At 18.6% G+C, this 14,944-nt stretch overlaps 3 protein-coding genes across 4 annotated transcripts in view; 1 reads left to right on the top strand and 2 right to left on the bottom strand.

Annotated features, from left to right (window-relative positions):
- Positions 1-16: 16 nt before the first annotated feature.
- Positions 17-859, bottom strand: LOC122719681 (selenoprotein K-like). The gene is made up of 4 exons (XM_043945701.1): positions 563-859; positions 366-447; positions 222-296; positions 17-144 (listed from the first exon to the last, which is right to left on the bottom strand). The coding sequence occupies exons 1-4, from the start codon at positions 579-581 to the stop codon at positions 51-53; spliced, it is 270 nt and encodes an 89-aa protein (XP_043801636.1). The 5' UTR covers positions 582-859; the 3' UTR covers positions 17-50.
- Positions 860-1,411: 552 nt separating this feature from the next.
- Positions 1,412-6,718, bottom strand: LOC122719679 (probable cytochrome P450 4aa1). 2 transcript variants are annotated; one of them, XM_043945698.1, is made up of 7 exons: positions 6,666-6,718; positions 4,583-4,751; positions 4,077-4,454; positions 2,705-2,768; positions 2,061-2,596; positions 1,784-1,963; positions 1,412-1,670 (listed from the first exon to the last, which is right to left on the bottom strand). In XM_043945698.1, the coding sequence occupies exons 1-7, from the start codon at positions 6,678-6,680 to the stop codon at positions 1,486-1,488; spliced, it is 1,527 nt and encodes a 508-aa protein (XP_043801633.1). In that variant the 5' UTR covers positions 6,681-6,718; the 3' UTR covers positions 1,412-1,485. The 2 variants fall into 2 exon arrangements, with proteins under 2 accessions (XP_043801633.1, XP_043801632.1); XM_043945697.1 differs by lacking the exon at positions 6,666-6,718 and adding an exon at positions 5,958-6,101.
- Positions 6,719-10,966: 4,248 nt separating this feature from the next.
- The window catches only part of LOC122719667 (alpha-tubulin N-acetyltransferase 1-like), a 38,295-nt gene continuing 34,317 nt past the window's right edge, over positions 10,967-14,944 (top strand). The window contains exon 1 of the mRNA XM_043945671.1: positions 10,967-11,913. Coding sequence (XP_043801606.1) covers positions 11,810-11,913 — 104 coding nt within the window. The 5' untranslated portion in view covers positions 10,967-11,809. The remainder of the gene's footprint in view (positions 11,914-14,944) is intronic.

Raw genomic sequence — 14,944 nt, forward strand, 5'->3', positions numbered from 1 at the left:
ATTTAAAACTTTGGAATAATTTATAATTGCTTTATTTCAAATCTTAATTTTTATCTAGTACAACTTCTACATCCTCCAAATGGAATATCAATAATATTTCCTGTATTAGGTCTTCCCAATCTACGAGTTGGTGGACGTGGTGGTCTATGAACAAATATTAATTTATTTAATATTCATTTTATGATAAAAATATCATGATGTGTAATTATTTTAAATCTTACCCAGATCCAGGTTTATAATCTCTTGTATATTCATTTCCATATTTATTCATATTAGGATTAATCAATGTCTTAAAACTACATAAAAATAATTCATTCATTTATGTTTTTTTTATATAATAAATTAATATAAGAAATGATACTTACAACATAATGATCATAAAGATTATGCCTGTGAAAAATCTAAATACTTTTAAATATAATGGAGTACTACATAAAACGCTTCCATCTAAAAATTTATTAATAATAAGATTTTATTTACAGATTTAGTTATATATATATAGTGCTTATACTAAATTTTCATTATATGATATTACAGATTGTACTAAGGTTATCTTTATTACCATTTAACACATAAACCATGTTTTATGATTATTTCATAAAGAATATTGTTTAATTTATTTTAGTAATTAATTTATTTAAAATATTGCTTATTAATAAATGTTTATATGAATGTATTTAAAATTACAAATTTCGTAGTTTGGTAGTTTTAATATCACGTCATATATAGTATGTGAAACATTAATGCGTAAAATAATAAAATAGCGTTAACTTCAGAAATATTATATTGTACAAAGCATAAAATATACAACATTATAGATATTTGTAGAATGCTTTTGAAAAATTAATAAGTTTAAAGGCAACAAACATAAAAGTTTTACAAAAATATTACTTATTTATTAAGTCATAAGTAATTGAAATTTAAATTAAATGAAGTGAGGAGGCAGAATGAAGCAGCAATGTAACAAAGATAAAACTATTTCATTTTATGCTTTTTATTTAATGTAAATTTTAATTGATTATAAGTTAATAAATAAGCATTAATTCTATATCATACTTTTATATATCAACTTTTATATTTATTTTTATTTTTAAAATCGATTCTCATGTCGCAGAAATATATTAACTATAATAATATTATATTTTATAAACTTGATTTTAATATTATATTATAATATTAAAATATTATATTATTATTAATAAAGTATCATACTTACATATTCACATAAAATATAAAATACGTAAAATGTACATACCAATTCATTTTAATTTTTTTTTCTTTTAAACTTATTAAATATTTATTCATATTTTTGAGTGAGATTTAGTTTTTAAATAAAAATAAAAGATATATTACAAAATATCATTTTAATCCATTGAAAAATAATTTTGATATATATAATAATTATTAATATAAAATTATTCAAAATTTAAAGTCTTTTTTAACAGATCTTTTAATAATCAAAATTATAAAAAAAATATTTTATGTTTATGCTGCAATACTTTTTAATATTTGATCACGTTCAATAATTTTTACCCATAATCCTCCTTGTGCTCTGATTGTCATCCTAAATTTTGGCCGTATTTCCTTTTTTCCAGGAATCGATTGTAATCGGCATCTTCTAAGAATTGCACTAATTATAGATTTCATTTCAAGCATTGCAAATTTGTAACCTGTAATATAATATAATTTTTATAAATAAATTAATATCATTATTATTAATAAATTAAAAAAATATAATGAATTTATTATAATGACAAAAAAATTATTAAAAAAATATTTATACCAATACAATTTCTTGGTCCAGCACTGAAAGGTATATAAGCATAAGGATGTCTTTTCTCCGAATTCTCTGGACTGAAACGTTCAGGTTTGAATGCATCAGGATCTGGAAAATGATGTGGCAAATGATGTGTACTATAAGGTGATATTAATACACTACAGCCCGCTGGTATTATATATTTTCCTAAAATATCCATTATTATTATTAATAAACATTGTTAATAATAATTTTGTAATAATTTCACAGCAAAAAAAAAAAAAAAAGAATGCATAAGACATACCAATTTTTATATCTTCACCTAATATTCTTCCTATTATTGGTACACTTGGGTATAATCTAAGTGATTCCTTGATGCACATTTCTAAACATTTCATTTCTTTTAAATCACTTATTGTAGGAAATCTTGTATCTCCATTAAAAATTTCATCAATTTCTTCTATACATTTATTCTGCCATTCAGGATGGTTAGCTAAAAGAAAAATTGTCATCGCTGTCGCAGTACCAACTGAATCTTGTCCTGCTAACATAAATGTGCAACATTCTTCAACAATATCTTCGTCGGAAAAACAAGGATTTTTTTCATTTATTTCTACCATGTATTCTAATAAGGATATATTTCTATTTTTTTTTGTATCGTTATTAGGGATACGTTCTTTACTTTGTAAAAGATTACGCTTCTCTTTTACCATTTTGAAGCAAGTATCGAAGAGATCTTTTCGTTGCTTCTCTTCTTCTCTACCATATTTTGTTAACCGATAAATCCATTCAATTAAAAGCCAAGGTCTTATCATTCGATATAAAAGCATAATTTGTCCTCTGAAAGAAAAAATTCATGCATTCTATTATTATTTGCCTGTACATTTAATATAGAAAATTATGTATAACAAGAATATAAAAATTAAATTAGAGAAAATTAATTCTCACTTTCGAAAAGGTAAATCATCCATTTCATTGATCTGATTTATTCGGTTTATTCCCAAAACTGTTTCTGCAAACAATTAATAATTACTTTAAATATTGCAATTAAAATTTATATTCTTTTTCTTTTCAATGTATTAATAATAATATATTAAAATATTTATAGTTAGAATAATCCTTTATTATATTATAATTCTTTATATTCTTATTTTTTCATATTTATACATAAATCATAATAATCATTAAATTTTGATAATAAACATATTATTATTGATTATATTTAACGATTTTTCATTTATGAAATTAAATTATGATCAAATTTATTTTCAAGGAAATATATCATAAAATAAAATTGAATATAAATTTATTAACTCTAGATATAAAATAAGTAATAAAATAATAAAATATAAATATAAATTAATAAAATATAAATATATTATGTTATTATTTACTTAATACTAACTGTTTAATTTTAATATAATATATATAATATATATATAATTTTAATATAATATATTTAATATACATTTATATTAAATTTATATAATATATATATATTTTATATTAAAGTTTGCGTAGTATATTTATTTTAATATATATTATTATTATTATTATTATTATTATTATTATTATTATTATTATTATTATATATGTATCTATATATAATAATATATTTAACAATATACTATATGTAATCTAGGCTATATATATTAAATATATGTAATTCATAAATTAATATTAAATTAAAAAAATTATTAACTGCAAATTATTTGTCGTACTTTACTGATTTTTTTAAAAAAAATTACAAAAGAATATGAATATTTCAACTAACAAATTATTGATTCTGTTACTCATATGCGAAGTATATTTGCATGAAATTAGGAAAGCATAGATGACTTTATGATGTATCATTATTTTTAAATGTATTTTTAAATACAATTTTTCATAAATAAATAAAATATGAAAAAGTATAGTAGTTAATATTAAAAAATTTATTATATATTTTATATTATTTAAATATAGAAGAATATTTAAATATTATTTTATATAAATTAATATATATATAAGATATTATAAAATATTATAAAATAATATTTTTATTTTGATACATAATAATGATTTATCGAAAAATAAAATTATATCATAAATTGCATATATACATTATTATATCATAGATATGTAAGATTCATTATAAAAAATAATTATTCAATATTTAAATATTATTTAATTATTCAATATTTAAACGAAAAACATCGAAAAGACAAGACTTTCTTAAAATTTACAAAAAGAAAAATATTTTATTTTTATATTTATTGGTTTAGTAATTATTTTTATTATATTATAGATTATAATGGATTATAAAGATATTTTTACTTACCACTCAAGATATTGTAAACAGAATCATTGATGAAGGTAGTAATATTAATTTCTTGATTGTTCTTTTCAAGAATTTTGTTCATTAAATGATCTGCATGTTTTGCGAAAGTGTTTGTAAATTTTTGAAGAACATGAAGATGAAAAGCGGGCTGTAATAATCTTCGATGAATTCGCCAACTTTTAATATCTCTTGTAATCAAACCTTTTCCAAGAAAATTATCTAACAATTTGTAAAAAAATACTTTCCGCGTATGCTTTGCATTGTTGAGGATCAATTGGATATCTTCTGGTTCCAAAAACATTACATATGGAAATATTGTTAACCATATTCTGACAATACGTCCATACATTTGACTTTCATATGCTAATCTATAAAGAACTGAAAATTACACAATATTTTAAATATGATTATATTTATATTATTTATTTATTTCTTCTAAATTTCTTATGTATTAAAATATTAATTTTGAAAAATTTATTTTATTCTTTTCAATATCAAATGCTTACAATTTTCTTTAAGAATACTGTTTGCATTTCCAATAATTGGTATAGTTTTCGGGCCATTTAATCGAGAAATGTGTATGACACTTCTGATGTAAGTCCTCAGAATATATAGAATGTAAATACTGGTCAAAATGATGAGATATACCCACGCCTCGCCCGGTGTATGCTCCCACTAAGAAGAATAGAAAGTGATGAATTGCATTATTAATTATTATATAGTATTATATAGTTTACTTGATTTATATAAATTAAATTTAAAATTGAAATATATAATAAAATATATAAATTTTAAATTAAATAATCTAGAAAAAGTAATTTAAAAAAAATTTATTTAAATGTTATTTATATATACATATATATAAATATTATATTATATAAATATATATTATATAATTATATAATTATATATTATATTATATTATATAAATATATATATAAAATTATGTAAAAATTAATATAATTATTAATATAAATGTATATATATATGTAATTATGTTAAAATTATTATTCTCATTTTTCAAAGAAAAAATATTATAATTTTCGAAATATTGCAGTTATCTTTCTTATATTGTATTTAATTATGCTATTTGAATTGTGAATAAAAAATGAATCTTGTTAGCAAGTATTGTCTTAATTGTTGTATATACAATGTACATGTTTACATATATTTTTTCTTATTCGTAAACTAATTTTATTAAACAATCTATTTGATTAGTGTTAATGAATATATAACATTCATACAATAAATTTAACTTTGACTTGATTATAAATTATGAATTAATTATTATGAATTCATTTTTTATATTAATATTTATATTAATATATATTTTTATATATTTATATTAATATATATTTATATTAATAATTCATTTTTTAAATTATAAATTTTTAAATATAATTTTTGGTTTTTAATACATTTTTAATACAAATTTTTAATACATGTTTTAATAAAAAATTTGTATATTATATCATTTTAAAATTGTTTAATGTAAATATATATAGGATTAATAGAAATATATATAGGATTTTATAAAAACTATTCATTCACTATTCAAATTAGATTTATTAATTGATTCATTGATAAGTGCTATTGGTTAAGGATACATGCTATTTGAATAATAATATATCAATAAAATAATAAAAATAATAATACAAATTAAAAATAATTTAAAATAATAATAATAATAACAATATAACAGAATAATTGAAAATATATCTAAATATTATATCAAAAGAAAATTTAATTGCATTTATTCAATATTTTTAATATTCCTTATATGTGATTTATAATTTAATTTTACATAAAATATAAAAATATACTTATATTATATGATATTTAATCTTTATATCTAATCACAAAATATTTTTCATCACTTACTATTTGTTGAGCTGTAACAACCATATTTTTTCTTAAATGTATAATATATAATAATTGCTTATGTTAACAATGCACTAAAATATACTTTTGATAAAATATATTTGGAATCGCAACATCGAACTCTGGCATACCCATAAAGATCCAGGCTATTTAAGCATCTACTCCCACCAGATTTGTATGGATCACTCAAGATTTGCTCAAAGTCCATAATGTATTTAGAATACGTCATATCTTGTATCGAAAGTCACGTAAATTTTTCATCCCTAACAAATATATTTCAATTCTATTTACATATGTATATGGCACTTGTTAAGAGTGTAAAGCTACCAATTATGAACGTCAATTCTTCGTATTTTTCGATTATCTTGTATTATTGAGAAAACGAAAATATTTTATAAAATGTATAACATTTCAATAATATCGAAAAAATACATATGGATCCAAATCAAAACAATTCTTATTTTTCGATTCTTATATTTTAAGGATCAAAAATTATATATTAAACTATTAAAAATTTATTTATATAATAAATTTTATAATAAATTTTATATATAAATATAATTACAATAAATAATTTGTATTAATATAAAAAATGTATATTTTTATATTATTATATTATTATTAATTATAAATTTTCTTTTACTTTTATCTCATTTAATTATAATTATTAATTTCATTAAGTTTGATTTCGGAACAAATTTGACTTACCTTTAGGAGCACCATAGAAATATCATAATTGTTTGTAACGCGAAATAAAAACAACTCTGCACATGCGATTAAAGTAATCGATCAACTAAACCTCACTAATGGGTAGAAATAGTTTATATAGGTGTAATGGAACATGAAGTGCTTACAAAATTCATTAACAAGCAGTTCACAAACAAATCACGTATTGCTGATATGTGCAGGCGTGCTTTATAAAATATTTCTTTTCCGATCAGCTTCTGGGAGGCAATCACCAAAGATGATGTTTTATACGCATCCTTCTTGTCAGGGTCGAAAGGAAGGAACCTCGAAAAAATTAGTTGTGTGAATATACTTATCGTATCGTTAAACAGATGTTATCATTATAAATAATAAATCATTGATTAAACGAATGAATGTATTATTAGCAAACAATAATTGATATATTAATTGATAGATAATATAAATTCTTATATTCATTAAATTATTTTTTTATTTATTAATTTTATTAATATATTTATATATTATTACATTCATTAAATTTTTTTTATTTTATTTTTTTAAATTATTTTTTTATTTTTATTAAATTATTAAATTTTATTTATATATATATATATTGAGATTAATTTTTTAAATATAATATTTTATGGAACGTTTGTATTTATAAAAATAAATTGAAATAAGTTAATGTGATGTATGAAAACCTTGAAATGGAATTTACAAATGCTATTACGTGTTAGCTTAAAATTCTCTTCCTTTAACAATCTTTGTTATATGCAAATTGGCAGTTGAGCACAATTAATTGTCTACAATATACCTGGTGTCAACAATCTTTTAATTGGATAATTGCTAACTATTTTACTAAATTCCATTGCAATTTGTGTTTACTACATTATTTTGGGATAATAAAACTTTTTTCTTTTAGGAAATAAACATTTATAAATTAATCAATCACAATTATAAATAATTAATTAAAATTATTATTGAATAAATAAATTATAATATTATAAGCATGAAATATTATAAATATTAATCTTTATATTTATGATTTTAATAATTAAATTTCTAATATTGAACGATTGCATCCAAAGTTACATGAAAAAATTTTTATTATAAATATTTCTAATTGTTATGTATTTTATATTATATTTCATAGAATTTAATTTTTCAATTTAATCTTCATTACTCTTCATGTGTTGTTAAACTAACTATTCCTCGATTTCCAAATACTTTATGACATTTCCATTTACTTTATGACATCATATTGGATAGGCCAGTTTTCTTATGTAGATACCACCATAATCACAAGACCACTACCATAGATGAGCACAAATTTTACGTCAAATATTTTATATAATAATAATTTTTATTTTATAAATGAAAATGTAAATTCAAAAAATTGTGAAATTTTTTTATAAAATAAATTGATATATAGAGGATATGTTACATAATTTTTTATTGTCCAAAATTATTCTAAAGGAATGAAATCGATATCTGCAGATTCTATTTTATTATTTATTATTTTATATAAGTCGTGAATTGTAAAAGAAAAAATAAAAAAAAGTTTTCAGACATAAGTTATAAAGATTGTAATTCTTTTAATTAGAACTATAATTTACTAAAAAATTTATCAATTGTATATATATTCAAATATACATATAATTAGAGATATGTTATAAATAAAAATATTAATAATTTTTTCTAAAATTTACTTTTTCACATAAAATCTTAATCAGTGATTTATGTAATTGTAAAACTGCATAAAAAAATAAATTTTTTTATAACAAATTCAAGTTTTGTTGAATTATTGAATTATATTTCTTGAAAAACTTCTAGGTCTCATTGTACATATGACATGAAATATGACAAACATTTTTTTAATATAAAAATATATGATAATATAGAAATATAAAAATAAATAATTTATAATATTATAAAATTTTTGTTTTCATTATGTATTGAATAAATATGTTAGATAAAAATAAGAGAAAAAAAAAACTAAAATTATATATATTTTATCTTTATTAAAACTTTTTATTTTTAAAATAATTAATGAATTTTTATTTTTTCATAAAATAAAAAGATAACTTAAAGATATAATAAACAATTCAAATATAATTAGATACTAACTTTGAAAATATATATAATATTATTATAAATATATATAATATTAATATAATAAATTATTTTTTATGACGAAATTCCAATGTTTAATTAGATTAAATTAAATTTTAAATAGAATTTTAAAATTTTAAATAGATTAAATAGAAAAATTAAATTAAATTAAATTAATTAAAAATTAAATGTTTAAAACATAGAAATTTATTATATCGCACATTATGATTGTTGCATATGGAATAAGTGAATTGAACCGAATATATCAGATTTCTTTATGAAAAATTTTGAAATCTAGAATTTTCAAAATTATTTAATTTTTTATTAAATTTTTATATATAATATTTTTTTCATTTTTATATATAAATAAATATATCATAATACTTTGAAAATTGATTATAAATAAAATATGACATTAATTTAATGTAATTTAATGCATTCCATGCACATGACATTCCATGTAAATCAGTATCATAATTAAACAATATTATAAGATTAAAAAATTTTCGTATAAAAAAATCATTGTATGTAGAAATCATATTTATCAAAAAATTATGTTCTTGTAATTTTCTTTGAATGAAATAACATGCTATTTAACATGCTAATTAAATATACTGTTTTCTAATAGATGAATTGTGACCAGTTCACAAATCCAATAATAAAATGCTTCGAAATTTGATATTTAATAAATATATATTTGTTAATCATTTATTAAACCTTATTTTTATTATTATTATATATATTATTATATATGTTATATGTATTATATATTTATTAAATTTATTAAAAAGTTCTTTGATTAATAATAAATATATTTTAGAATTATATAAACATTCATTTTATAAACATTCCATACATTTGAAATAAAGATTGAAATATGCATAAAAAATTAAATTACTATTAATACATTATAAATACTATTCTATTCTTTCAGGACAATGAAGAGCGAAAAAAGAAATGTCTTCCAAAAAAATAATATGATTATGATATTATAATACACATAGTATAGCTAATAACGAATATAGATTATCATAATATTTTTTATTTTTTATAAAGCTAAAATAAAAAAATATAATTATATAATGTAAATTATATCCATTTTTATTAACATTGAATATATTTCCTGTTTCATATTTTTAACATAAAATTTTATATTATTAATAAAAACTAAAATGACTTTATTTAACTGTTATGAAATATTCATCATAAATAATATTTATTTATCAAATTTTAAATATATAAATAAATAAACTTTTTGTTAAAAATATTTTTATTTTTTAATTTTAAAATATAAAATGCTTAGATATTAAATCTTATAATTTAGAATGTAGAAATTAGATACCGATACGATATTGAATAGATAAAAATTAAAAAAAAATAATTATATCAATATTTTTATAATATAAAACATTAAATATAAAACATATTTATATTTAATATTTAAATCTTATAAATAAAATCGATTTTTATTTCTTTTCAGCTTAACATTTTTATCAATTCATTTTTTTAAATGCAATATATAGACTATTAATATTGATCCTAAAGATCAAAATAAACAAAAGTTATACGTTTGTGTAAAATGAAGATAAAAATAATAGACTATGACAGCGGCGGTATAACGGAAACAGAGTGATCTCATTTTATTTTTATCTTATTTTATTTAATACAAACTTCAATTGCTTGTAACTTAATAAATAAATTCTAATTAATATTTTTTATACCAACTTTTATGTTTATTTTTTCTAGAATCGATTTTTCAAAAGTATCACACGAATATATTAACACCCTGTATATTTGCTATACCAATGTCTTACCGACATCTAGTGTTCATAAAAAGAATTATGTAATAAAATACGTAATAAAATCGAAATAAACAGAAATTAATCGATTAGCATTAAGTTAATTTTAGAAGTATAAAACGATAAATATAAAGATAGTATATATATTATAAAATATAATCTTTCACATAAAATAGTTTAATTAGTTAATCTTTAAAGATGTATAATGCCTAAATTATAAATTAAATTTATCATATTTAAATCATATATATTTATAATACGATATTAATAATTTTCATTACATTATTATGTTAATTTGATAAACATATTTGCGATTATTTTTATGAAAAGAAGAATATTTGCGCATGCGTAGCAAATGTCGACATGTCTGTAGTCATGCTTCGCAGCTCTCAGGTGCGTGCGCATCTCGGCGCGACTCGCGGCTTTCAGGAAAAAATTGAACGTACCACTCGCCAGTAAACTGTGAGACTTCCAGCGATTCGTCAGGTGAAATGTTGTGTGACTATTAAATTTTTCTTTTTAATTGTATCATCGAATATTTTAACATACAATTATTCATCGAAATTACTTACTTTTCCGAAAGATTTTAATCATTTTGATCATTGTTATCGGTTAACTGTCAAATTATCAAAGATACGACGGTACATATTATCTAATTTCTCTTGCAATTTATTATTAGTCATAATAGTGAAAAAAAGACATCGCAACAGCCATGGATATTAGTCAGCTACCAATCACGAAATAAATCTGGTATTCGTGCAAGACTAATCGATTTGAGAAATCGTGTAGTCTAATGAGTATTTGTCATCATATCAAAAATGCAGGTTATTATTGTATTATCAAAAATATAACACAGATTTCATTATGAATTAATTATCATAGTACAAGATTGTGATATCAAGAAACAAAAATAGTAATTATCATAGTATAAAATACGTGACGACAAGAGAATTCAAGTGACTGTGAGAGTGTTAGATAATAAACAATCATTCGATGATTAATACTTATATTTTGCTGTGACGCGAATAATATTATGAAATACAAAATTAAAATATCATAATTCCCCCGGAAAACACGCAGTGAAGTTAGCTCGGTGGATGTCATTGACCGCCATATTCAGGACAGTCGTCCGAGACAGTTTCGAAAAAAAAGTTGGAAGGTGAAGTGATAAGAGTGTCGAAAGGTTAAGGATTGTGCGTTGAACATATTATTACGCATAAAAATCAGTAAAACTGACACAATAAAAAACTTAAGATGGAGTTCAAGTTCAACGTAAATAAACTTTTACCTAGAAAGATCAACAAGGTCACACATACTCTCATTCCAGAAGATTTCAAAGGTGATCGTCGTGAATTAAAGTAAGTATTTCTATTATTGCTATTACAATTCTACAATTTAAATCTTTTTTCATTTACTTAATTAATTAATCTTAGTATTCGTATTTTGATTCTTATTTTAAAAATATTAAATTTTTATTTTACTTTATTAATTAATAGAAAAAAACAAGTTGAGTATTTTCTTATATTTATTATATTATAAATATTTTCAAATTTACGAATAAGAACATCATAAAAAACATCATGAAAAAAAGTTGATACATTATAAGAGGTTATTTATCATAGTTGTCATCTTCAAGGTTATATCGCAATATGGATATATATGATATGCATATATATATATTTTCATTTTTCATCAATAATATCAAGTATAATAATTTAAATTTATTTTTATGTCTATTATTTCCTGAAACATCGATTCTTTTTTAATATAATATAATAGATAGATTTCATTCGACATTTGAATAAATTAACAAATTTATATTTGCCGATATTATTGGTAAATCGATAGCGAAAGTAAATGCCAATGAAACAATCATGCGTTGGCGTGATTCAAATTCTTTAAAGATATTTCCTTGTGAAAATGTTTATAATATGATTTAATTTAAATAATTTTTTTAATTACAAATATATTAATTTTAATGCAAAATAATTTTAAAAATATAAATATACATGAAAATTATTAAAATTAAAATAATGAAAATGTCATATATTGATTATAATAACAAATAAATAACTATTATATATATATAAAACAAATTCTCTAATAATTAGAAAGAAATAAAAAATGAAACTTAATTAAAATTGAATATAATGAACAATGAATTTAATATACATATAAAAATAATTTGTTTTTGATACTATTACTAAATTATTTCATTACTAAATCAACAATTATTTTTCTTTAAATAAACTATATATTATTAGTATTATTTAGTCCATTTCAATTTGAATAAATTTTATATTATCTCTTAAATATTTTTCTATTTACGAATAATATTATACACAAAATATACTATTTTTTTTCATTTAGTATTGTCAAAAATTAAATTATTTAAATTAAATTAAATTTTGTGTCAAATATATTCAATTCTATATTTCATACAGTATAATAATTTATCTAATAATATTATATTTAATAGTATAATATCATATAATATGACAAATCATGTATTAATAATATACTGATATAATTCTATAAGTATATAATATATGTATAGCAAATAAATATATATATATATATATATATATGCATATTATATAAATGTATAGAATATATTATTATATAATGTATATAAATAATATTATTATTATTATAATATTATTAATATTTATTAAAAAAATGAACATTATAAAGTTAAAAAAAATTTAAAAAATTAGAATTGAATAAAAATAATAATTTTCGCTCATTTTATTTCTCTAATTTTTGTTAATTATTTCTTTAAGTTTCTTTCGATTTATCTTAAAGCGTGAATGTTTAATTTAATATTTTCACTTACTAAATAGCGAATCAAATTATATCTGATCTCTCATATGTATTAAATTCATCGATAAATTTAATTGCATGTTTTTATGTTTAAAAGTAATACTAATATTAATTATTTCAAAATTCTTATAATAATTCGATATATTTCTACAGAAAATATATTTATATAGAAGAACTGCGATATATTTGAAAAATTAAATTTAAAATACTATACTACTAGATATCTAAAGAACTAATATTTAATTTATAACATCATAAATATTAAGTGTAAATGATCTAACTAATAAAATTAACTAATGAAATTTGTAAAAACTGTAATTTTAGTATTTTTATTATTTATCGATGAAAATTTAATTTACAAAAAAATAAAATTTTTTCAATAAATATTTAATCATTGAAATCATAATTAAAATATGATCAGAACTTTAAATTATTTAATCTATTCATTTTAATTTTATAATTTTAATGAATTTTGTAAATATTCTGAAAATATTAATTTGATATAATTTTTGCCAATTCGGATTATTGAAGATGAAGATAATTTGAAATACTTAATTTGAAATACTAATAATAGAATATTCTATAACGTTCACATTAAATAAAAAAAGACATTGATTAATTAATTTATAAACAAAATGATTAGTTATACATTTGTAACGATATGATTCTTGACGAACATTTTGAGAAATTATGGTTGATTAAGTAACAATGGAGAAAAAAATTTTATTAAAAATGGAAATTAATATTTATTTAATGTTGTTTTTTTGTATTTGATTTCGCAAGAAAGAATAATTTTAATTTTAATAAATATTTTTTTTTTTTTTTGCAAAATTATGATATTTCAAATTATCCATATTTTAATGAAATTATATTATTTTGCGCTTTTTTTTAATTAAACCAAAGTATCAAGTACTTTATATTTTTTTATTATTATTCAGAATTTGAAATATAATAATTTATTAGTTATTCTATAATTTTATTTATTTATTATTTATTATATTTTTTATTTATTATTATAATTTTATTTATATATTATTTTATTTATTACTAACAGCAATAATTTCTTATTCATTTTACACAAAATAATATTCCAAATATATTCCTTTATTTTCCTTTAATTTCCTTTAATTTCAATTAATAAGTGATCATTTTCACACTAGAATCTTTTAATATTATTAGAATTTAATTTTTTAAGCTACTTTTTAAATAAATTATAACTCTAAATTCTTAATATTAAATTTTAGATATTACGAAATTATAAATTAATAATCCTAACTTCTTAACTTCTTCATAATATTATAACACAATATATTAAGATCGATAAATAGCATAAAGATATTGAATCTCAAGATAAATAATCTTTTGATAAAAAATAATGTAATAAAAAATACTATATATATGTGATATTATAATTTAAAATGATATTATAATTTATAATTTAAAATGATTTGGTTATCTAAAGCTGAGAAAGTTTATAAGACATATTCAAAATTCGAGAGAATGTGTCAGCACTATTAATATCATAACAATTTCTAGATTCAAAATTTGAGGAATCTCCGAATCATT

This window comes from Apis laboriosa, unplaced genomic scaffold, assembly GCF_014066325.1.
Source record: "Apis laboriosa isolate Shangri-la unplaced genomic scaffold, ASM1406632v1 scaffold93_cov139, whole genome shotgun sequence".
Taxonomy (NCBI): Eukaryota; Metazoa; Arthropoda; class Insecta; order Hymenoptera; family Apidae; genus Apis; species Apis laboriosa.

What these genes read in the sequence shown, in the direction of transcription:
- LOC122719679 (XM_043945697.1), bottom strand. Translation starts at nt 5,981, where the DNA reads ATGGTTGTTACAGCTCAACAAATA. An exon ending in CAGTATTCTTAAAGAAAATT is followed by an intron (nt 4,455 to 4,582) that starts GTAAGCATTTGA and finishes TGTAATTTTCAG; the next exon opens with TTCTTTATAGATTAGCATAT. An exon ending in TGTTTACAATATCTTGAGTG is followed by an intron (nt 2,769 to 4,076) that starts GTAAGTAAAAAT and finishes AATTGTTTGCAG; the next exon opens with AAACAGTTTTGGGAATAAAC.
- LOC122719681 (XM_043945701.1), bottom strand. An exon ending in ATCTTTATGATCATTATGTT is followed by an intron (nt 297 to 365) that starts GTAAGTATCATT and finishes ATTTTTATGTAG; the next exon opens with TTTTAAGACATTGATTAATC. An exon ending in GATTATAAACCTGGATCTGG is followed by an intron (nt 145 to 221) that starts GTAAGATTTAAA and finishes ATTTGTTCATAG; the next exon opens with ACCACCACGTCCACCAACTC.